The sequence below is a fragment of the Taudactylus pleione genome, unplaced genomic scaffold (genome assembly GCF_031769625.1).
Source record: "Taudactylus pleione unplaced genomic scaffold, aTauple2 ptg000100l, whole genome shotgun sequence".
NCBI classification, from domain to species: domain Eukaryota; kingdom Metazoa; phylum Chordata; class Amphibia; order Anura; family Myobatrachidae; genus Taudactylus; species Taudactylus pleione.
The window spans coordinates 4971458-4997061 of record NW_028284502.1 but is presented as its reverse complement, the minus strand read 5'-3'; the positions used below and the strand labels follow the sequence as shown (position 1 = coordinate 4997061).

Genomic DNA, 25604 nt, shown 5'->3' with positions numbered 1-25604 from the left:
GATGTGATCTCGCATCAGAACAAGAAGATAAAACCCATAAGGTTGTCTACATGCTGCATAACATCCTTGTATTTGAGAAGTGTGCTTGAAACTAATTGCGACAGTAACTAGATTATGATGAATTTCAAACAAGCCACCACCAGAGGGAGCTAGAGGAGCTGTAATTGTGGGTGAGTGTAGAAGCAATGCAGAACCACATGAAAAAATTACTGTTCAGCAATATAGGTATAATAATTGACCACAGTGTGATTCAGTTGGCACTACCCTGTCAATATCTGTGCAATAAAGCACAGCACCAATAATAAAGAAACTAGTGGCTTATGTGTAAAAATGAAAGATTCACTTCAAAATAATAGCCATGAGACAGGAGTATTCTTGCTGGTTTGACCTTGCAAGAGTTAAGTATTCTGTCTGTTGGTTGGTAGGGGAACAACTGCTGGGTAGCTGAAGGGGAAGGGAGTGAGGATGGCCAGGAAGCAGCACAGGCTGAGAAACAGCAGCAGAATTATTATTTATATGGAGCACTCTTCAGCTCCCTAACTGTATCCAGGCTATGCAAGGTGTACCAAGATGGCGGGCGCCCCTCTTCTGCAGACCCAGGCAGCCTCCAGGCGTCTATTCAAGACCGGGAGGGCAGGTAAGCAGGATCCTCCGGGTACCCCCCGGAGGCTCCCTTTCCTGAACTACTGCTTTCCTCAGTATATTCTATTCTGTTAGTGTTCTACCTGCCCATCACTTGAGGATGATAAACTGAAGTATGAAAAGCCATACTCCTAAAAGCTGGCGCATATCTTTTATCAACTTAGATATCCGCGTCAGCAGGGGAGATCTAAGGGGATACTGCAACAGCGGGTCATGTGGTATTAAAAGGATGTACCCAGGGAAAAGGGAAGAAGAGAGTGTTGGCCCAGTGCATCTGAAGCAATGTGACGTGGTTATATACGCATGTAGTGTGACTACAATGTCACATTGTCCCTATACCAAAACTGAAAAAGATGTTGGGGTATGGATATGCTATGAATAAGGTATATTATATTTAGAGAGGGGCAACATTTGTAAAACTGTTATTTGGAATACAGTCTTTTTCCGTCGTACTGCACATGCGCAAACGACGGGAAAATGGCCACCATGGCCATTTTCCAGTCATTTTACAGCACCGGACGCCTGCGCTGAAGTGGGACTCTGGAGAGGCAAGTAATATTATGGGTGCGGGCTGTAGCGGCTCCAGGCACAGGCAAGCCGGGCCGTCGCCCGGAGCGCCATTGTATCCGGCGGGTGCTAGAAACACCCACCCTCCCTCCCGGCACTATCGTGATTATATAACTTCAAGGGGAGGTAGTGGAGGAAGAATGGGGTGGCAACACAGGACGGTGCTGGGCGCAACAAAGCCTAGTGTGTGCGGTGCGGGCCCCCCTGGACCCAAGGGCCCGTGTTCCCCATACACCCTGCACCCATTATAGATAGGCCCCTGCCATAAGCTTAGTAAGGAGAGCAGGTGTGTATCTCACTCCCTTTCCTGAACTACTGCCTTCCTCAGTATATTCTATTCTGTTAGTGTTCTACCTGCCCTTCACTTGTGGATGATAAACTGAAGTATGAAAAGCCATACTCCTAAAATCTGGCACATATCTTTTATCAACTTAGACATAAAAGTGGTTCCTTGGTCTGTGAGGATCCCTTTGGTTATACACAAGAGTAAACATTAGTAGCAACTCCTTAGCATGTTTACATACAGTATGTTTCTTAGCGGCAATGCCTCAGTATAGCGCCTATCATAGTCTTTCACTACCAAAAAGAGTGAAATCATCAGATACTAATATCTGCAGAATATAACTCTAGTTACAGCAACAAGGCGCAATGATATAATCAGAAACTAATATCTACAGACTATAACTACTGTATATTTATGATAACAAAACACAAAGGCCACGATTGAATTCAATGAGATTTTGAATAGCCCCGAGAGGGAGCTCCAGGAGATATTCAATTTAGTGCACCGTTAAGTTGGAGAATGCCGGGTCTCACGACTTAACATGGGTGTATAGGTGCCGGCTGCGAGGCTGTAAGCGCTGAGCAAGCCGGCAAACAGCCGCGTGGTCGGCACTTTTGTGGGATTTCTCCTTGCATCCCCAATTGGGTGCAAGAAGAAATCCTTTAGCATGACAAAAACATTGCGTTGAACTGAATAGCTTCAGGAGCTCCCTCCTGGGGCTATTCAATTGAATTGAATCAGGAACTAATAATAACTATAGAATACAACTATATTTATGGCAATAAAACCAAAGTGATATAACCAGAGACTAATATCTGTCTTGTTAAATAAATCCCATTTTAATACATGATCAACACTCAAACCCTGGATTGCAGCATAAATAACTTATTAGTGTCATGAAAGTAAATTTAACAACCAACTGGTATTGCAGATTAAAGAATAGTAACTGATATACAATGATATATATATATACTATGGTAATGATGACATCATCATTAACTTCTGGGGGAGGGTTCACTGGTTCTGGTAAGTTTCGACAAAGAGGCAATTAGAATTTAAGCACTTAGGATAAGCTTTGCACTTTGTCCTTCATATATGTATGGTCCTGAGGAAAGGGTACTGTGCAGTCCTGAAACATTGACCAGAATTGTTGCATGGCACTCCCACAAGACAGAAGAGTTTTGAGCAATTGCACCACAGCAGAAAAGCATTGGATCAATGCACCCACCCATCCTCACATCTGAAGTAACCTGGAGTGCAGCTATGAACATCTTTACATCGCGAGGTAAGAGGTGCAGAAACTCCAACTGCTATGGAGGTGCTACTAAACCTGGGTTTACCAACTAGTCCTGCCTCCACCCACACCTCCGCCTCCTGACATCCTGTCTCCCTCCACTTTCCCACACACACTGTCCCAGTCAGTAGCAGTGGCTTAAGTTCATCCCAGTTGCCCGGAGACAAGTTATAATTTTGTGCCCCCCCCAAAAAAAGGGAAAATAAATATGGTGCTGATCTATCTATACGCACAAAAACACTAATGTAGAATATGTGAATTTGATTCTATTAGACCTATTTACTAAAGTAAATTTTCAGGATATCCCTCCAAAACACCCTTTTTTGGTTATATACAGCTATGCGTTAGTCACAGATAAGATAGTGACCTGTATAGTGCAATTTGCATGAGGCTCAGAGTCCTCCTGATGGAGGTGAAAGCCACCTGATGTGGGTGGGGAGCCCTCCTGATACCCTAGATATAGGGGAAAACCACCTGATGTGGGGGCTTTGAGGACTGAGTTTGAGTCAAGATACTGTAAGATTTACAAGGCTGCTGGCTTGTACAAGGCTGCCTAGGTTTATATTTCAAAGTGTTTTTTTTCTAAGTGGGACTACAGATGTGTCCACATACACCTTTCTGAAAACTGTGCCATGGCTCTCAATTTGTCATGACATTAATTCTCATATATTGTCATGCCGTGCTATCTGCGGTGCAACAAAGGTGCAATTCATAGTTTCACCACTGGGTGGCCAGTGTATCATGTAATGTAGCACTTAATAGTGTTCAACCTATGTAACAAAGATACAGTAGTGGTCTCCTTTGGATTTTATTAGAGGGCAAACAGGTAGTTTTGAGGAGTGTTTATGTTAAGGTGCAATATGCATTTGCATCTAAATCACTGTACTAGCCGCTGAAACACTGTACTAGCACCAAAAAAACTCACTAGGAAACTGTGATCAGTTCCTCAAAAGACCGAGGGCCTAATTCAGAGCCGGATGCTATTTGTGCTCGCTCATTCAGAAAAAGGGGCTGGCTTTTTAAATTGAGCGCTCGCTCTTTGCGGTCTGTTGACGCCTCTATGTCTGAGTGAGCGAACTAAACATGCACTCGCTATTTTGTAAAGACGCCCACTGGCCGCTCGCATCATACGTCATCTCTGCTATTTATTTGATTAATCGAGTACATCGAAAGGCATCTGAACTGCTTGCAGTGCTTGTGGTTGGATTTTCCTACCGCAATCATGTGAACAGTTCAGGCTAAGAAACAACCAAGTGACGTGGTCGATGACGCTGCTTTGTTAATTATGCACACCCTTAAAACGCCCGTTTTGACCTTCTGGCACGCCTGCGTTCGGATCTCCACTCCCCGTTTTCAAGCACCATCCCCCGGTTACCGCCCACAAACGCCTCATTCTGTCACTCAAATTAGCAGGCATTCGCTATTTTGCGAGCACACAATTTCCGACCGCAATGAATGGTTCGCGCATGTGTATTTCAACACATACGCATGCGCAGTTGTGCAAACATCGCTCGGAGCGAATGAGCGGCCGCTTACGAGTGGCTCTGAATCAGGCCCTGATTCTATAGTTCCCATCCACCAGTATTGTGGCATAGTGGTAAAGTCACTGCACATCACACTTGGCAGTTAGGGTTTGAATCCCAGTGAAAAGATTTATTTTTTTTGCTCCAAAAATAAATTTATATAATTCAATAATATAATAATATCAATAATATTATTGTAATAATAAAACTTTTTAGCATAATATCATATTTCAAATAGAGGCTGTGGGGACGGCATGTGTGTGTAGTGTTTTCTTAGTGTAGAAATTTCCCCCTGAAAATATGGCTCAATATTTCATATACAGTACTGGTTCTAGATATACATTATAATTCAAAAACAGGCCATCAGTAATTTACAGTATGTTAATGTAGTTTTCAGATTAACCCATTGCTTGTCTCAACACAGAGGGGGGGGAGGAATTGTAAAGGCTGCACATTTTCCACAGACAACAAATCAAGTATTCATTAGCCCTCCCCTTGTGTTTTGTTTTGTTACTACTCATTAATGTTGCCCTTTTTGTATTGAGACACTTTTGTACTTTTGGCCCATCCCTTCCTCCCCAAATAGTACTCATTTTCCATGGTTATATTGTACATTATTTGACCAGTAATGCAGCTAGAAGAAGTATACACAGTATGTCAGTTGTGCTCTCTCTCTCTCTCTCTCTCTCTCATGTGTGCCGACCCTCATGTTTTGGTTTTGGATTTTTTCTTAAAATATCATAAAAACAGTTAAAATCACATAAAATGGGCCTGTTTTTGTTCCTACAGTATTATTAACCTCAATAACATTTATTTCCAGTAATTTCCAATCAATTTTGACCACCTCACAATATTATTTTTTCATTTAGTTAAGTGATACAGTGGACGGCACTAACATGTGGCAGTTCAGATTCCAATTTCCAACATGGATATAGTGTGTTTATAGTGTGGGTGGGATACACCAATAGTGCTCTTACTATGACAGCAGTGTTGACAGAGCAGGGTTGCTGACACTGTCCTCAGTATATGGAATGGCAGTGCGGTGGTGCTGGCAGTATCCTCAGTGCAGGGTACTGGCATTGTAAGCAGAGCAGGGGTGCCAGCAGTGTCTTTAGTGCAGGTTTGCTGGCTGTGTCGGCAGTGCAGGGTTGCTGATGGTGTCCTCAGTACATGGAATGGCAGTGCTGCGGTGTTGGCAGTGTCCTCAGTGTAGGGTACTGGCGATGTCAGCAGTGCCAGTGGTGTCTTTAGTGCAGGTTTGCTGGTTGTGTCGGCAGTGCAGTTGATGCTAACGGTGTCCTCAGTACATGGAATGGCAGTGTCCTCAGTGAAGGGTACTGGCGATGTCGGCAGTGCTGGGGTGCCAGTGGTATCTTCAGTGCAGCTTTGCTGGCTGTGTTGGCAGTGCAGGAGTTGCTGACAGTGTCCTCAGTACATGGAATGGCAGTGCTGCGGTGCTGGCAGTGTCCTCAGTGTAGGGTACTGGCAATGTAGGCAGTGCCAGTGGTGTCTTTAGTGCAGGTTTGCTGGCTGTGTCGGCAGTGGAGGGGTTTCTGACAGTGTCCTCAGTACATGGAATGGCAGTGCTGCGGTGCTGGCAGTATCCTCAGTGAAGGGTACTGGCGATGTTGGCGGTGCTGGTGTGCCAGTGGTATCTTCGGTGCAGGTTTGCTGGCTGTGTCGGCAGTGCAGGGTTTGCTGATGGTGTCCTCAGTACATGGAATGGCAGTGATATGGTGCTGGCAGTATCCACAGTGCAGGGTACTGGCATTGTAAGCAGAGCAGGGTTGCCAGTGGTATCTTTGGTGCAGGTTTGCTGGCTGTGTCGGCAGTGCAGGGGTTGCTGACAGTGTCCACAGTACATGGAATGGCAGTGCTGCAGTGCTGGCAGTATCCACAATGCAGGGTACTGGCGATGTTGGCGATGCTGGTGTGCCAGTGGTATCTTTGGTGCAGGTTTGCTGGCTGTGTCGGCAGTGCAGGGTTTGCTGATGGTGTCCTCAGTACATGGAATGGCAGTGCTATGGTGCTGGCAGTATCCACAGTGAAGGGTACTGGCAATGTCGGCAGTGCCAGTAGTATCTTTGGTGCAGGTTTGCTGGATGTGTCGGCAGTGCAGGGTTTGCTGATGGTGTCCTCAGTACATGAAATGGCAGTGCTGCGGTGCTGGCAGTGTCCTCAGTGAAGGGTACTGGCAATGTCGGCAGTGCCAGTGGTGTCTTTAGTGCAGGTTTGCTGGCTGTGTCGGCAGTGCAGGGGTTGCTGACGGTGTCCTCAGTACATGTCATGGCAGTGCTGCGGTGCTGGCAGTGTCCTCAGTGAAGGGTACTGGCGATGTCGGCAGTGCTGGGGTGCCAGTGGTATCTTCGGTGCTGGTTTTCTAGCCATGTTGGCTGTACAGGGGTTGCTGACGGTGTCCTCAGTACATGGAATGGCAGTGCTGCGGTGCTGGCAGTGTCCTCAGTCAAGGGTACTGGCAATATCGACAGTGCCAGTGGTGTCTTTTGTGCAGGTTTGCTGGCCGTGTCGGCAGTGGAGGGGTTGCTGATGGTGTCCTTAGTACATGGAATGGCAGTGCTGCAGTGCTGGCAGTGTCCTCAGTGAAAGGTACTGGTGATGTCGGCAGTGCTGGGGTGCCAGTGGTATCTTCGGTGCAGGTTTGCTGGCTATATCGGCAGTGCAGGAGTTGCTGATGGTGTTCTCAGTACATGTCATGGCAGTGCAGCGGTGCTGGCAGTGTCCTCAGTGAAGGGTACTGGTGATGTCGACAGTGCTGGGGTGCCTGTGGTATCTTTGGTGCAGGTTTGCTGGCTGTGTTGGCTGTACAGGGGTTGCTGACGGTGTCCTCAGTACATGGAATGGCAGTGCTGCGGTGCTGGCAGTGTCCTCAGTGTAGGGTACTGGCGATGTAGGCAGTGCCAGTGGTGTCTTTTGTGCAGGTTTGCTGGCTGTGTCGGCAGTGCAGGGGCTGCTGGCAGTGTTCTACGTACATGGAATGGCAGTGCTGTGGTGCTGGCAGTGTCCTCAGTGAAAGGTAGCGGTGATGTCGGCAGTACGGTGGGGCCAGCGGTGTCCTCAGTGCAGGTTTGCTGACTGTGTTGGCAGTGCAGGGGTGTTCTCAATGCAGGGTGCTGGCAATGTCGGCAGAGCAGGGGTGCCAGCAGTGGCCTCAGTGCATGTGTGCTGACAGTGTCAGCAGTGCAGGGGTGCTGGTTGTGTCCTCAGTGTGGGAGTGCCTGCAGTGTCAGCAGTGTGGGGGTCCCTAACTGTGTCCTCAGTACGTGAGGCAGCAGTGCAGGGGTGCCGGCTGTGTCAGCAGCGAGGGTGCAGGCAGTGTCATGCAGCGCGTGATAATGGGCACCATCTTCTTTTGCTTCCTGTGTGCATATTAAATGGGCTTATATGCATTTGCGGCTATATCACTGTACTAGCCGCTGGAACACTGTACTAGCACCAAAAAAACTGTCACTAGGAAACTGTCATCAGTTCCTGAAAAGACAGATTCTGTACTTGCCATCCACCAGTATTGTGGCGTAGTGGTAAAGTCACTGCACATCACACTTGGCAGTTAGGGTTTGAATCCCAGTGTAAACATTTATTTTTTTGCTCCAAAAATAAATTTGTATAATTCAATAATATAATAATATCAATAATATTATTGTAATAATAATAAAACTTTTTAGAATAATATCATATTTCATTTAGAGGCTGTGAACACCGTGTACACTATGTGGGATCTGAGTCAGTGAGGACGGCGTGTGTGTATAGTGATTTCTTAGTGTAGAAATGCCCCCCTGAAAATATGGCTCAATATTTTATATACAGTGCTGATGGTAGGACTGCGCATGCGCAGGAGGTGTACTGAGCATGTGCAGGCCTCTGACTGCGAGTCCGCTTGCAGTGTCTCCCGGCCCACAGGTTGCGGTGTTTTGGAGGTAGAGTGGGGATGTTCCCTGGCAGCGTTCCCGGAAACAGGGGCGTGTTGCCCCATTTTTCAAGGAGGGACGAGGGCAGAGTCCGTATGGGTGCCACACAGTCTTTCTGGCCTCGCAAGCTGCCAGGACCCGACCAGGCTGTGGGAAGTTTTAGCTCCCGTAGCCTGGCCTAAGGAACATCGGCAACCATCAGTCGCAATTGTTCTGATGGTGACGCTAGGCCCTTTTTGTCCTTATATTTACCTCAAAATGATGACAACAAAAGGAAACAATCAAAGTCACCCATTTATTAACTAGTTTTATCACCAAAACGAGTGACAAATGTCACTGTGTATGATAAATGTTGCTCCAGCCAATCAGCTCCCAACTGTCACTTTTCTAACAGTTGACAGTTGGGAGCTGATTGGCTGGAGCACGATTTATCATACATAGTGAAATGTTTCACTCATTCTGGTGATAAAACTCGTTGATAAATGAGACCCATAGTGTAGTATTTTAAAATTATTGTTGATCCACCCAATGTGAGGGATTATTTATATCTGAAAAATAAGTGTTGATAGAACAGTCCCATCCACCTGATGTTCAAGGTACATACCTCTTGATATATTTAAAGCAAACAACTCTTATTACCCCTTCAGGTTTTAAGGTTACCTTATAATTTTCTTCACATAAAGAGGATTCAACAGCATACAGTAGATTTCAATAAAATCCTTTATTGCAACTCCAACAGATGATTTCCAGATGATATTTCATGTACGAGCATAAAAGTTAATAGAGGTACAGTACATACAGTGCATCCAGAAAGTATTCACAGCGCGTCACTTTTTTCACATTTTGTTATGTTACAGCCTTGTTCCAAAATGGAATAAATAAAATTTTCTCCTCAAAATTCTACACCAAATACCCCATCATGACAACATGTAAAAAGTTTTTTTTTGAGATTTGTTCAATTTAATTAAAAAAAACTAAAAAAATCACATGTACATAAGTATTCACAGCCTTTGCTCAATACTTTGTTGATGCACTTTTGACAGCAATTACAGCCTCAAGTCTTTTTGAATAAGATGCCACAAGCTTGGCACCCCTATCTTTGGGCAGTTTCGCCCATTCCTCTTTGCAGCACCTCTCAAGCTCCATCAGGTTGGATGAGAAGCGTCGATGCACAGCCATTTTCAGATCTCTCCAGAGATGTTCAATCGGATTCAAGTGTGGGCTCTGGCTGGGCCACTCAAGGACATTCACAGAGTTGTCCTGAAGCCACTCCTTTGATATCTTGGCTGTGTGCTTAGGGTCGTTGTCCTGCTAAAAGATTAACCATCGCCCGAGGTCAAGAGGGCTCTGGAGCAGGTTTTCATCCAGGATGTCTCTGTACACTGCTGCATGAATTTTTCCCTCTATCCTGACTAGTCTCCCAGCTCCTGCCGCTGAAAAACATCCCCACAGCATGATGCAACCACCACCATGCTTCACTGTAGGGATGGCATTGGCCTGGCGATGAGCCGTGCCTGGTTTCCTCCAAATAGAATGCCTGGTATTCTTGCCAAAGAGTTCAATCTTTGTCTCATGGTCTGAGAGTCCTTCAGGTGCATTTTGGCAAATTCCAGGCGGGCTGCCATGTGCTTTTTACTAAGGAGTGGCTTTCATCTGGCCATCTAGTTCTTGTCTCTCCACAGAGGAATGCTGTAGCTTTGAAAGACTGACCATCGGGTTCTTGGTCACCTCCCTGACTAGGGCCCTACTTCCCCATTTGCTCAGTTTAGATGGACGGCCAACTCTAGGAAGAGTCCTGGTGGTTCCAAACTTCTTCCATTTATGGATGATGGAGGCCACTGTGCTCATTGGGACATTCTAAGCAGCAGATATTTTCTGTACCCTTCACCAGATTTGTGCCTCAAGACAATCCTGTCTTGGAGGTCTACAGACAATTCCTTGGACTTCATGCTTGTTTTGTGCTCTGATATGCACTGTCAAGTGTGGGACCTTATATAGACAGGTGTATGCCTTTCAAAATCATGTCCAATCAAATTAATTTACCACAGGTGGACTCCAATTAAGCTGTAAGAACATCTCAAGGATGATCAGTGGAAAGAGGATGCACGTGAGCTCAATTTTGAGCTTCATGACAAAGGCTGTGAATACTTATGTATATGTGATATCTTAGTGGGGGTTTTTTTTATTACATTTGCAAAAATCTCAAAAAAACTTGGAGTGTGCATGTGCAGCCCTCTGGCTCTGAGTCTGCTTGCAGTGTCTCCCGGCTGCAGCCTGATTCCATGTACTGAGGACACCGTCAGCAACCTCGCACTGCCAACACAGCCAGCAAACCTGCACTGAAGATACTGCTGGCACCCCCACACTACCGACACCTCCGTTACCTGTCACTGAGGACACTGCCAGAAATGCAGCACTGCCATCCCAGTATTTATATACAGTACTGGTTCTAGATATACATTATAATTCAAAAACTGGCCATCAGTAATTTACAGTGTGTTCATGTCCTTTTTCAGAATAACCCTGCCGATTGTTTGCCTCAACACAGAGGGGGAGGGAGGAGGAATTCATTTGTAAAGGCTGCACTTTTTACACAGACAACAAATCAAGTTTTCATTAGCCCTCCCCCTGTGTGTTGTTGCTACTCATTAATGTTGCCCTTTATGTCTAGAGACACTTTTGTACTTTCAGTCCCTCCCTTTCTCCCAAAACTGTACTCATTTTCCATGGTTATATTGTACATTCATAGACCAGTAATGTAGCTGGAAGCACAATGTTTTGTTTTCCACTTTGTAATTACAGTAAAGTATACACAGTATGTCAGTTGCTATATATATATATATATATATAGAGAGAGAGAGAGAGACAGAGAGAGAGAGAGATGTGCGCCCACCGTTGTGTTTTGGTTTTGGATCTGGATCTCCCCTGGTTTTGGATCTGAATCTGGTTTTGGATTTTTTTCCTTGGTGTTTTTGTTTTGGTTTTGGATCTGGATATTTTCTTAAAATATCAGAAAAACAGTTAAAATCACAATATGGGCTTGTTTTTATTCCTACAGTATTATTAACCTCAATAACATTTATTTACAGTCATTTTGAATCAATTTTGACCACCTCACAATATTATATTTTTCATCTTGTTAAGGCCAAAAGGTTGCATCGAGCTAGCTGGCTGACTAAGCTAAGTGACACAGTAGGCAACACTAACATGTGGCAGTTCATCTTCCAATTTCCAATATGGATACAGTGTGTTATACAGTGTGGGTTGGATACACCAATAGTGCACATACTGTGACAGCAGTGTTGGCATAGCAGGGTTGCTGATGGTGTCCTCAGTACATGGAATGGCAGTGCATTGGTGTTGGCAGTGTCCTCAGTGAAGGGTACTGATGATGTCGGCAGGGCCAGTGGTGTCTTTAGTGCAGATTTGCTGGCTGCATCGGCATTGTAGGGGTTGCTGACGGTGTCCTCAGCATGTGGTTTGACCATGCTGCGGTGCTGACAGTGTCCTCAGTGTAGGGTACCAGCGATGTTGGCAGTGCAGGTGTGCCAGCAGTGTCCTCATTGCAGGTTTGCTAACTGTGTTGGCAGTACAGGGGTGTTATGCAGGGTGCCGGCAATGTCGGCAGAGTGGGGAGTGCCAGTAGTGTCCTCAGTGTAGATTTGCTGGCTGTGTCGGCAGTGCGGGGGTTGCTGGGGATGTCCTCAGTACATGGAATGGCAGTGCTGTGGTGCTGGCAGTGTCCTCAGTGAAGGGTACCGACGATGTTGGCAGTGCAAGGGTGCCAGCAGTGTCTGCTGACTGTGTTGGCAGTGTATGGGTGTTCTCATTGCAGGGTGATGGCAATTTTGGCAGAGCGGGGGTGCCAGTGGTGTCCTCAGTGCATGAGTGCTGACAATGTCGGCAGTGCAAGGGTGCTGGTAGTGTCCACAGTGTGGGAGTGCCGGCAGTGTCGGCAGTATGGGGGTTGCTGACTGTGTCCTCAGTACGTGGGGCAGCAGTGCAAGAGTGTCGGCAGTGGTGGTGTCAGAAGCTGGGGATGCTGCCAGTGGGGTGCCGGCAGCGGGGGTGCAGGCGGAGTAGGGCAGCACGGGATGCTGGGCGCTATCTTCTTTTGCTTCCTGTGTGCATATTAAATGGGCTTAACGCTGATTGGCTGAGAGCCGTGATGAAGGCTCTCTCAGCCAATCAGCGTTAAGCCCGCTCAATACAAAACCTCGTGACCCCACAACCTCGTGACCCAAGAGTGGGATCGTGAGGTTTTGCCTTGGGTTAGGGATCTGGGGCAGGCAGAGAGATCCGAGAACCCTCTATGGGTCAGCACCCTTGTACGACCGCACTGGTCGAACATCCCAAGAGTTGGCTGATTAGGGGGTCCTTAGCTCCCCAGGGATCCCCGGCCTGGGCTGATTAGCGGTCAGGTTTAATGCTTTGACTGGGGTACCCAGTGAAAGGGCTCCCCTGGCTGTGGCATTAGCCCCCTCACTAGAAAAAGTCTGGTGCTGGTTCTGAATTTTACAGGGGGACCCTACTAATTTTTTCCCCCTGTATTTCCAAAATGAGATCAGTGCCCAGTGCTAGTTGTGCACTGCCCCTTTGTCATTTGTCCCCCATATTTTTGCAACCAGAGCTGGTTCTGTCTAGCCCAGTGCTTGTTGTGCTTAAGTACAGGGGACCCCTATGTCATTTGTCCCCTGTATTTAATCAAAACCAGCACTGGTTCACTAAAAGCTCAGGGCTCTTTTGTGGAGGGGGCATGCCATTTTTTATTTATTTGTTTTCACAGGTTTTTTTTTTTACCACAGCAACACAGACGGGTCTCTCTGATCCCGTCTATGCTCTGTGTCAATGACCCAGATGCACGTATCATGGATCTCCTGGTCCATGCATGCATCTATGTCATTGAAATACATAGCCGCACAGAGGGGTCTCATGAAAATGTGGTTTGTTGTCTGTCTGTGGAAAACGTGCAGCCTTTACAAAATGAATTCCTCCCCCCTCACCTCTGTGTTGAGAAAAGCAAAGGGTTTACCTGGAGAAGGACATAAACATATAGTATATTACTGGTTTGAATTATACTATTTATATATTGAATCATAAAAATTTATTTTTGGAGAAAAAAATAGGTTTACACTGAGATTCAAACCCTAATTTTCTTGTGTGATGTGTAGTCACCTTACCACTACGCTATAACACCTACAGGCAAATACTGAAGTGTTTTACCTCTTACAAAGTGAAAATGAACTGAAACTGACAGCTTCTGTTCTAGACCCAGCTAGAAATATAGCAATAGGTTTTTTTTTAGTATATGAAATATGGTGCTATATTTCCAAGTGCTGTATACTGTATATGTAGCCAAAGTATGCAGGAAATTTTGTAAGCCTGTCTGGCACTGCAATGGGAAGCAGCTTACTGTATTGGATCTTCCTCTTCAGCTTTCTACTTAGGCAGCCACAGTATACTTTTCTAAAAATGCCACCTGCTGTCTGAAAAGTGGTACTACACTATATGTCAGCCTCCTTACACATGTCCCGACTTGTATATCTTGGCAGGGCTGGTTATCTGATGCCATGAATGGCAGGCCATAGCTCAATTTTCACAAAGGTGTATGTGGACACATCTGTACATGTACAGCATAACTTAAAGAGTTAGGGCCTGATTCAGACCCACTCGCGAGCGGCTATCCGCTCGCAAGTGGGTCGATGTTATGGACTGAGCATGCGCACGAAGGAGGGAGCTCCGTCGTGCGCATGCGCCAGACACGACGAGCGAAGGAAAGTCCTTCACTCGTTGTGTCCGATCAAAGAGGGCGTGCTGTCAATGTTGATTGACAGCACGCCCCCTTTGGTAGGCGTTCCGGGGGCGTGCCTCCCTGACGGGGGCGTTCCCACGGGAACGCCTCCCGTCAAAAGCCGGCCCACTGACATCACTAGTGATGTCAGTGGGAGTGATTTTGGCTCTGATAGAGCCAAAATCACTCCGGAGCTTGCGGTTGAAAAACTCAACCGCAGGCTCCGGCTCGCAACTTTGATGGTCGCGATGGTCACGACCATCGCGGCCATCAAACTGCACGCTCGTATAGGCTGTGGGTGGTGACCCACAGCTATACGAGCGTCCAGGAGGACGCTCCATTTTCATGGAGCCCGGCCCTCATTCAGAGCGTGCGCTCTGCTCAGAGCGTACGGCTCTGAATGAGGGCCTTAGTCAGGAGTCCTTACTAGCTATATCCTCTGCGATCAGTGAGGGATGATGATTTGATGGATTTTCCATTCTTTCTGCAGGTCTATTTGCACTAGGCATCTATTATAGAAATACTAGTGATGTCTGGAATACACTGATTTTCTAGGTAAACATCTATTTGCACTAGGCATCTATTATAGAAATACTAGTGATGTCTGGAATACACTGATTTTCTAGGTAAACATCTATTTGCACCAGGCATCTATTATAGAAATACTAGTGCTGTCTGGAATACACTGATTTTCTAGGTAAACATCTATTTTCACAAGGCATCTATTATAGAAATACTAGTGCTGTCTGGAATACACTGATTTTCTAGATATATTGTCTTTAATTAATATCTGTAAACTCCAGAGTGACTATATAATTAAATACTATCTCCTAGCTTCATGGGATGCTGCTTTGGCTCTGCTTGTTTGTATTAGAATTTTATGACTTGTATCTGGTGTGCGTGAGGTTATTGGGGGTGGGTGTAATCAGTGACTACACAAGTTATGCTTAACTATATACTCAGTAGGTTACAAGGCTGCTGGCTTGTACAATGCTGCCTGGGTTGTTATTTCAAAGTGGTTTCTTTTCTATGTGGGACTACATGTACAGCATAACTTAAAGAGTTAGTCAGGAGTTAAACAGGAGGAAGACAGGAGGATGACATTTTAAAAGAACTCTCTATAACTTGGAAAAAATGCAAAGGATCTTCTGAGCTTCTGGAAACCCTGCTACTCAGCCACCAGTAACTACCTGCTTACTGAACATTTCATTCTTTTATGTTTGTGTTTCTTCTCTACACTGTTTAAATCATTCCAGTACCAGTGTCAATTTATCTTTATACCACTGTAGTATCTACCATTGTTTCACACCTATACCTTTTTTTAAAAAGAAAATTATGATCATACTTTATACTAATTCTAAAGTCTTGCAACTTTAACAGCTCTAAACTCCTTTTTTTGTTTATAATATACTTTTGTAATTGTGACTTTATATCTTCCAGCACTGTTCTTCCTTTTATCTGATTTTGACATTTGACCTGTACTGCTCCTGCATCTCACACTCATTACTACTACTGACTTTTCCCTCCCCCCAACTGCCTCATCTAAACTATGTCTCTTTTCTTCTACTCCTCCCTCACTCAGCTGCTACATTATTTTCTCCTCTACCACCAGTTTACACCTCTTTTCTCCATCCATAGTCCCCTCTACGTTCTCCCCCTCCTTCCCCTCCTCTGTCTCTCTTCATCACATATAAGTCTCTCCACTGCATCTCCCACAACTCCAGTATTATTGAATTCTCTTCCACCATGGTCCTGCTGCACCACCACTAAACCCTGCACCCTCTCTTTTCTCAAAGTTACTTGTCCTCTTACACCCCCCACACCACACTAAACCTCCACCTTACCCACCACTTGCTGTCACCCTTCCTCATTCAGAAGCCAGCCACATAACCCCACACTCCTTATCCCCTGCTCTAGATCAATATGACCTCCACACTACATCAACCCTAATAATCTCATTCTCCTCTCGCCTTAACTCTGTCCCTCTCTCCTGTTCCCTCTGGAAAGCCAGTTTTGTCAATAATAAACTGGTCTCCTCCGTTCATGAGCACTTCATCTGCAACACCTTGATCTCCTTGCATCACCAAACCCTGGATTTACCCATCTGACACCACTGCTCCTGCAGCTATCTCCTCACATTATCTTACACACCATGGCCTGGAGGTTTCCAGGGTTATGGTCTTGGGGTCCTGCTATCCTTGGGTCACTCCTACCAAGTCTTACCTCCTGAACCCTCCATCTCATTCTTTCCATTCGACACTCATGACATTTGCCTCTTCCAACTTCTTCGAGTAGCTGCCTTTTTTTGTCTCCCTGGCATTTGTTCAAAATTCCTCCATCACTTGGCTTCCTGGCTCTTAATCTTCAAATGGGCTCTCAAGACCCATTTCTTCCTCAATGCTTTCCAGAGCTCATCCTAACCCTCTACTCTATGCTCCTTCCTCACTATCTAGCCCATCTGTGTCACCCCTGTTTGTCTGACCCTCCCCTTAGAATATAAGCTCTCCCTCACATGCTTCTTCTTGACTTACTTTTATTTTCATTTACAATGGCACCTAAAACTTGGTTCTGACACCCTGCTGCTTATTTAGGTGTTATGCAGCATTGTTTATAAATCATGTACTTGTCCTGCATTGTCTGTACTGTTAATAACTGTTGTCTTGTGTGCTCATTTGTTTCTGTACTTTGTAAGGCGCTGCGGAATCCTTGTGGCGCCATATAAATAAAGGATAATACTAATACTGTGGTGGAACATATTTACAGCCCTAAGTGGGGTGAGTATATTGTGGGCAATGGGTGAGGTGCCCCTTCAGTGCTGGCACTTCCATTGTCTCCCATAGTTCTGCCCCTGGTCAGTAGACATATTGCCCCCTCTTTCCTGTTGTTGTATCGCCTTATTACTTAGATACCAGCCCTAATAATTTAATCTAATTCCAGTAGTATTTTTACCTTTCAACACATAGCTGGTCCGTTCTGCTATATGGTCCGTTCTGCTACACAGACTAGTGATATCAAAATCTATATATTATATATTAGCTTTCATTTTTTAATGCACTTGTATTGTAAGCTCTCATGATCAGGGCCCTCTACCCTCTTGTGCTTCTCCTTACTTATTACTTTCATCTGCTCCTCACTCCCCACAAGAGCACGTAACACCTGGTTACTTACACCCTGTTGCTTATTTGAGTGGGTATGCAGTCAGGATGCCGACGGTCAAAATGCCAACCGCCGTCTTCCCGATTGTCAAATCCCATCAGGGTACTAATGACAGGCATCGAAATCCTGACGCCTGTCATTAGACCTACGCCGTGAGCCCGATGCCCGGCATACCGAACAAAGGTAAGCCGGTAGCCGGGCACGGACAGCCGTGGAGGGGGAGGGTTAGGTTTCAGGGCTCCCGGGGGGACTTAGGGTTAGGTACCCCCCGGGGAGGGTTAAGGTAGGGGAAGGGGGAGGTTAGCGTCAGGAACCCCCATAGGTTCAGGTTAGGCATCCCCCGGGAGTCTTAGGTTTAGGGTGTGGGGAAGGGGGGTTAGGTTTAGGCACTTACAGGGGAGGTTAGGCACTAGGGGGGAGGTTAGGGATAGGCACCCCAAAAGGAGGGTTGGGGTTAGGGGGGAGAGAGGGTTAGCCATAGTTACAATACTTACCATTGGAATATTCAGGGCTGCCAGTCTTCCACTGTCGGGATTTGAACCGTCGGACATAGGTCTGGCGGTCATTCATACCAATCCCATTTGAGTCTTATGAACGCTAATGCTGCAATGTATTTAAACCATGTCCTTGTCCTGCATTGTATTGTACTGTAAGTCACTGGCTTCTTATTCACTTGTTTATGTACTTTGTAAGGTGCTGCAGAAAACTTGTGGTACTATATAAATAAAGGATAATAATAATAATAATAATAATAATAATAATAATAATAATCTATAGCTCTATATATAGAAAATAAAGTCCCAGGTTTAGGGGTCTGTCTGTTTGTTTGGGCTAATTTCTTGAACCACTGGATGGATTTTGATGGGGTTATCACTATTCTATACAGCACTGGTTGAGGAAAGTTTAGGTGTATGAACCATTCATCTGTGACAAAAGGGTGCCCAGCAGTGACAATTTTACTGAAGCAAGGGGTCTATGTACTAAACTTTGGAGAGAGAAAGTGGATGGAGATAAAGTACCAACCAATCAGCCCATGGCTGTCACTTTTCATGCTGTGTTTGAAAAATGACAGGAGCTGATTGGTTGGTACTTTATCTCCGTCCACTTTATCGCTCTCCAACGCTTAGTACATAGACCCCCAAGTCACAGAAAAAACTGTTGTGCTGTGTGAGTGACTGACTGTTGTTCAAGAGTGAGGGCTGCATTCTGATTGGCTCTCTGAGACTGTGAGAGCCAATCTTAGCCAGCAATGTGCCCTGTTGCTTAGCAGCAGCCTAGAAAGGGGAGGGAGTCAGGGACAGAGCAGGGTCATGTCTGAGACAGACAGAGAGTGAGAGACAGCCTCCAACGAACCCATGAAGATGCCCTGATGCAGACACAGTAGTCAGGAAGAAGCCAGGGAAGACATAGCTATCAGGAATTTAAAACAACAACCATTGGAACACCATCAAATGATTTCCATTCCATGGTGGCAAACATTGGACTGCCACTATCAAATGGTAAAAACACTACTATCCTTACACAAACACTGATGGTTAGTAACCTTAGGAATCTGATGTCCAGCCCTACACTGAACCTGCAGGCAGACCCCAGCCACCACTCCACCACTGTGGTGTCATCCCTCTAAGCCACATGCCCCTCAGAAAACATGAGGCACCTTCCATGAAAGTCAGCAGTGTTCTCGGACAGGGGCATCACGGCGAGGAAGCTCAACAGGAAGCCCAAGAAATACAGGGTACATTGTGCAAAGAGGACACTGCTCATTGCTATGTTCGGCAGCTGGGGATGGCACATGGAGATTGCGGAAATATGGATCGGTGCCCCATCCCCGGGGACATGCTGATAATGCTTACTGCAGCTGCAATACAAATCTCTGATACATGATCCTCCTGCCCTTCCCAGCAAACACCAGTGGCTAAGCTCCAGCCAGCTGCAGGGCAGCGGTGGGGGTTGTAGTGACACTAGTGAGATGCAGGTGGCAGGAGTGAGTAGCAGGGTCCTGTAGTGAGATGCAAGGGGTAGGAGTAAGAAGAAGGAGACTGTTGTGAGATGCAGGGTGCTGTGGTGAGATGCAAGCAGCTGTGGTGAAATATAGGATGCTGTGGTGAAATGCAGGGGGCAGTAGTGAGAAGCAGGAGGCTGTTGTGAGATGCAGGGGGCTGTGGTGAGATGCAAGTGGGTGTGGTGAAATATAGGATTCTGTGGTGAAATGCAGGCGACAGTAGTGAGAAGCAGGAGGCTGTTGTGAGATGCAGGGAGCAGGAGTAAGAAGAAGGATGCTGTGGCAAAATGCAGTGGCTGCAGTGAGATGCAGGGGGCTGTGGTGACATGGCGTAGGAGGCTGTTGGTGAGATGCAGGGGGCTGTGGTGACATGGCGTAGGAGGCTGTTGGTGAGATGCAGGGGGCTGTGGTGAGATTAAATTGTTCCGTGTGAAGCTGGGGCATTGGCTAGTTAATAAATAAATAAAAAGTTTTAAGATCATTGTCTGCTGCCATCCTTTGTACATTTTAGCCTCATTTATCATTGCTATATCACACTGCATGCTCTGCTGTACTCTTCTTGGGTACATTATACCAGGTCATCGGTAACACACAGCCCAGGAACACGTAACATGCTAACTGTTGCCACATCATATTGCATGTTCTGCAGTACACTCATTTTGGGTACATTGTATTAGTTCACATAACACACAAAACCTGATGACATTTTAGCATAGAAGAAAATACAGCATCCATATCTAATACCCCTAGGTTAGCGCTTGGGTATATTCCTTTATAATTTTTGACCATTTGGGAGGTAGGTGGACTCCTTACCTCAGCTGCTACCGACTCATATATGTTGTTAATCTTTGGTGCACAAGCAAACATCCAAATACATACTAGAGATGTTGAAAACTAACGGCAGATGAAAATGTACAGCTGCACCTCACTTAACAACACAACCTACTCGTTTAACAACCGCTCGGACTTACGACCAGTGCTCCGACCAGATGGAACCCATAGTACAATGACTAAAATGTTACTAAGAATGTCTTTTTTTTATAACTTTAATTGTACTGTACAGTATGTAAGAGTTATGCAAAGTATATATGGCTCCTCGTTTAGTGACCAATTAAATAAACAACCTAGTCGTAGGAACAGAACTCGGTCATTAAGTGAGGAGCATCTGTATAAACTGTGATCAAAATAGTATTTTTCTAACAAAAATTGACAAATATTGGTATAATATTTGTTAGTTTTTCACAATTTATCTCCATTTAATAAAAATATTCTTCAAAATTTTTTTGCATATGTTTTTTGGCCCTTTTCGATTAATTTTTCTTTTACACTATATGAGATAGAGGATTTATTTATAGTGCTTAAATAAATAATTTTTTAATGGTTATAAAAATCAATATAAAAATGACAAATTAGTCAAGAAAACAACTACTTTTTGTCAAAAGCACTATCCTATATTTCAGTAAATAATTTGCCCTCTGGGTGGCATTGTACATAACCCAGTCTAGAGAGAGGTTTTTTTTTTTATGATTGAGCAATTTAGACATGTAATAAAACCTCAAAGCATATTGCAAAGTTGTAATAGGTGTATCAACTGAGATTAGATTTAAAAAAAAAAAAAACATATTACAGTTGCGTTTTCAAAACTATGCATTTTATTACAACCTTTTACATCATAAATGCTAAAAAAAAAATATATATATAAACATACAGTTGTAGTCTGTAGTTACAGTGAATACAATGAAGAATACACACAATAAATAAAAAGTTATGGTCCTGTGTTTACTTTTTACTACAAAATACTTAAACTGTAAGACACTTCTAAATCTATAAAATACAATTGGTGATAATATAATTTCAAAACATAAAAGTTATTACACAACTGCTGCTAAAACAGGTTGTAAAAAAAAGTCTAAATAATATCTAGAAATAGTGAATTCATTTAGTATGAATGCCAAACACATGCCCTCTGTTGAACCTTAAAGGTTAGCTTGATCATAACAGTTAATTTGGACGATGGATGTCCAAGGTACAGAGATTCCCCTTGAGCTCCCTTCCCTCCAGCTGGCTGTAAGACTCTGAGGGGTCTATTTACTAAGCAGTGTTAGGAAACAGAGCAAAAAGTGATAAGGTGCCAGCCAATCAGCTTCCAACTGTCATTTTTCAAACACAGCCTGTGAGATGGCAGTTGGGAGCTGATTGGCTGGTACCTTATCACTTTTCACTCTGCCTCCTAACACTGCTTAGTATATAGATCCCTGACTGTTAGACCTACCCCAGATTTCTCAGCACCACTGCAACTTAATGCTTTCCTGTAGTGGGGGTGGGCCAGACCAATTTTGGAGGCAAGCAAGATGACAAGTGGGGGTGATGCTGACAAGATGGCCAGAGGAATGGGGGTGGGCCCCCTGTCTTAAGTGCCCTGGGCCCCCGGAAGGCTTAATCTGGCCCTGTCCACTGCAGATTTCTGTGATATCTGCTGCGGAACCACGGGACAGCAGTCTCCAAAGGACTGCTTTCATTTGCAAAAACTTAGAAGGATCTCACGCTGTTCCCCATGCTTTGCACATTAGGACTCCTGGGTATTAAACCCAGAAGTATATCAGCGGAACATCTCTAGATCAGAAGAGCTGTCCTGGTGGGTAAGTGTAGCTGATTACATAAAATGCTGGTATGCAGGCGAATAGTTGGGTGATAAATCACAATATAATTGCTAGAATTGATACCATCCTGCCCTTGGCTTAGAGCACTAACTGCCTTCTCCTTAGCTCTTAGAGTATATAGGGAGAGGTGCATCTAGCAATGATCGCATGCATGCCAGCCTTCAGTAACGCTGTATGCATGAAGGTTGAAGCAAAAGACAGCCCTCCTGATAAGAGCTGTTCTTTGCGGTGTTGGAGCTTCTGGATTTATGACCCGGTAGTCGTGCGCATGCAATGTTGTCGGCCAGTGCATGCGCACGCCGCAGGGGACCCTGACAGGGATCCTATTGGATCCCACTCAGGGAAAACTCTGATAAGAAGCCCAAATGCTATTGGCTATTGTTAGCCAATGTTACCTAAAGGTGGCATTGCTTAATGGAAACAAGCTCCGGAAAGCTTCACTTTTCTGAGCTTGGTACATACTGAAATTGCAGTCAACCTCCGGAGGTTTGACAGCATAGTGCATGACTGCATAGTGCGTCCCGCCCATTGTCTGAATTTATAATTCAAGATACAGTAGAGAGCAATTTGTGTGGGGGTCTCATAAGTTTCAAACAGAAAACTGGAACAGCTAGGAAGTCTCTAATTTAATGGTTGGGTGCCAAATATACTGACATTGTTTAAATATCCAATTTCTATTAAACCTGGGTAGTCTATAGAAAATTGGGACAATTACTGATACTAAGCGTAAGCCATTAGAGGGTCTAATGATAATGATATCACTGGACTTACAGTTTTGCATGCTTCTCTGACTTGCAGGAAATACATCGTTGGATTGTGGACTGGTTGACTCCATATATTCCCAGCCATGTAAATGTCCCTCCGACTGCAATTGTCCAAAAGGTATGTCTTCTCAAAGGATCTGTATCAAAACTTTAAAAAGTCACGTTTATTAGAAATAAAATGATGTATAATATATACTAATCAGTCTGAAATCCTTTTTTCCCCTTTTCAGAGTGCAATCCTGTCTATTTCAATACTTAACACAGATTATTCAAACACAATGAAATGAACACTGTAAAAGTTACCAAAACTTTCTTTCAAAAGAAAGATCAATGTTTTCACATCAAGTTGTTATTATGTAATTTATAGCTACATTCCTTTACTTTTACAGCATATTGGGGAAGATGTATTACAGCGGCACTTAACGTGCCGCTATAACTCTTCCTGCTTCGCCTCTTTACCGAGGCAAAGCAGGAAGCACTACCGATGAGATGTATAAACATCTCATCGGCCGGAGAGGGGGAGCGTTAACTCCCCCTCCGGCGCTACCCGCTAGAGACAGCAGCGCATCAGCCTAGTGCTGATGCGCTGTGTCTCTTCCCGGCCGGCTCCACTGAGCATGCATGGGATCTCGCAAGTATCGCGAGATCCCCGCGTGGAGCCCTGGAGCCGGTAGCCGCCGCAGCAGCAGGGACAGCGCTGTCCCTGCTGTGGGGATAGGCTAGCGCCAGGCTGTAGCTGTCGATAACGAAAGCTACAGCCGGCCGAACGGTCAGACGATCTGACCGTTCGTACATAGCCCAGGTTATCAGCGCTGCTATCTTGTAGATAGCAGCGCCGATAATGACAGGGGCGCATAGCGCCCCTGTCATTTACCGCCCAGACCCCCGATCATACATCGGGGAGAAGCAGTATCAGCGCACATAACGTGCGCTGATACCGCTTCTGGGCTTCGTACATCTACCCCATTATTTTTTAATTTTGTTAAATCTATAGGTACAGGACCAGATTAACAACAGGGTGACAGTTTAGGGAGACAGTGGGGCTGATAGTGTAAGAGGCTCACACGCCCACATGAAACTGGCCACACCCACACAGCTCTGGTCACAGCCACTCCCCTTATCACAATAGGCCCTTGAACATTTTTAGCCCCAGGCCCATGTGGCTCTCAGTCCAACCCTCTATAGGTGGGTGGGGTTTACACAAAGTATAGAGAGTGCTACTGACATTCACATGTAATGGCAAACTTAAAACAAAACAATATGAATACATTATCAAAGTAGATCTAAAATCGGAATAACATTTTATATTGCAAAAAGGGTGACTGACTAGTGTTTTTAGAAGTAGCTTTAAGAACATTTCCAAAATCCTATGCAAATCAGTTTAGCACTCTTAGGGCATGCTCACACAGCCGTACTAGTAATATGAATAAAGGTGCATGAAAACTTAGATATGTTTCAGTGATTCATTTTTAGGACCCCATTTATTAATAATGCACAACTCCTTTAGCACTTGCTAAGGAGGTTATGTCCTCATTTCTGTATTCAACAAACAGCGGTAATCTAAGATTACCGCTGTTTGTCACAGCATCTTTCCCACCATCTTTAGACCCAGTGTTGCCTTCCCGACTTCAGCAAAGCCTTCCAGGCACTTCCGAGTTACAGTGCCATGCACATGAACAGACGTAGCCTAACGCATGAGCATTACACAGGAGCCAGTCACTGGCAGCATTAGGCTGCCAGCAGCTGAGTGAAGGACCTCGCCAATGAGGAGGACATTGCCGGTCCTCGCCGGAGGGGTAAATAATGATGACTATCAGTGGCATTTTCGCTTGTATCACAGTGATACTAAACAAAATATGCAGCTGGTATTACAATCCGTTGATAAATGGGGCCCTTAATGCTTTTCATCTATTGAAGATTTACAGATACAATATTGGTAGCGTGCATAAATGTGAGAGTAATTGGTTGTGCTGCACTGTCTCCTACTTAGAGGGAGATGTATCATACCTTCTAAAGAGGACACATGGAGAAGTTACCCAGAGCTACCATTCACCTTTTCGCTCTCTTTTATCAAGTACATTATATAAAATGATAGCTAGAATCTGATTGGTTACTATGGGAAACTTCTCCGCCTGTCCTGTTTAGAAGGTTTGATACACCCCCCACTCAGCATACTTATAATGTACTTTGCATGCGCTTATTAAACAGCTGGGTCATTCCACGTCAGTTCAATCAGGTGTGTTCACCACCCATGTTGGATTTTTACGAAAATTTTGTAGTTAAGAGAGGATGTCAAAAAACGATTTCTGCCAAATAACTTGACTGTCTGACTGTTAGTTTCCAAAATATAGATTTTTCAATGCATTAGACTATTTACTAATCACGGCTTATTTATTCCAGTTTATTTAACAGGTGTTTATTAAGGAATCACTATGAAATTTGTAACTTTTTCTCCCGAATCCAAAAATCCGAATCAAATAACTTTATCTGTCTTACATTTTTGAGTTACAGCAAAAATGCAAGCTTTTGGAACAGAATTAAAAACACTAGGTTACATCAACATTGGAAACTCAATATTTTGGAAACTAAGGCCCTCATTCAGAGCCGTACGCTCTGAGCAGAGTGCACGCTCTGAATGAGGGCCGGCCTCCATGAAAATGGAGCGTCCTCCTGGACGCTCGTATAGCTGTGGGTCACCACCCACAGGCTATACGAGCGTGCATTTTGATGGCCGCGATGGTCGTGACCATCGCGACCATCGAAACTGCGAGCCGGAGCCTGCGGTTGAGGTTTTCAACCGCAAGCTCCGGAGTGATTTTGGCTCTATCAGAGCCAAAATCACTCCCACTGACATCACTAGTGATGTCAGTGGGCCGGCTTCTGACGGGAGGCGTTCCCGTGGGAACGCCCCCGTCAGGGAGGCACGCCCCCGGCACGCCAACCAAAGGGGGCGTGCTGTCAATCAACATCGACAGCACGCCCCCTTTGATCAGACA

The 25604-nt window shown here is 45.1% G+C and overlaps 1 protein-coding gene across 1 annotated transcript in view; it reads right to left on the bottom strand.

Annotated features, from left to right (window-relative positions):
- The window catches only part of LOC148525807 (sodium-coupled monocarboxylate transporter 2-like), a 121105-nt gene that overhangs the window by 57030 nt on the left and 38471 nt on the right, over nt 1-25604 (bottom strand). Inside the window, exon 7 of the mRNA XM_088470449.1 lies at nt 22616-22756. Within this exon, the coding sequence (XP_088326575.1) occupies nt 22616-22756 (141 nt within the window). The remainder of the gene's footprint in view (nt 1-22615; nt 22757-25604) is intronic.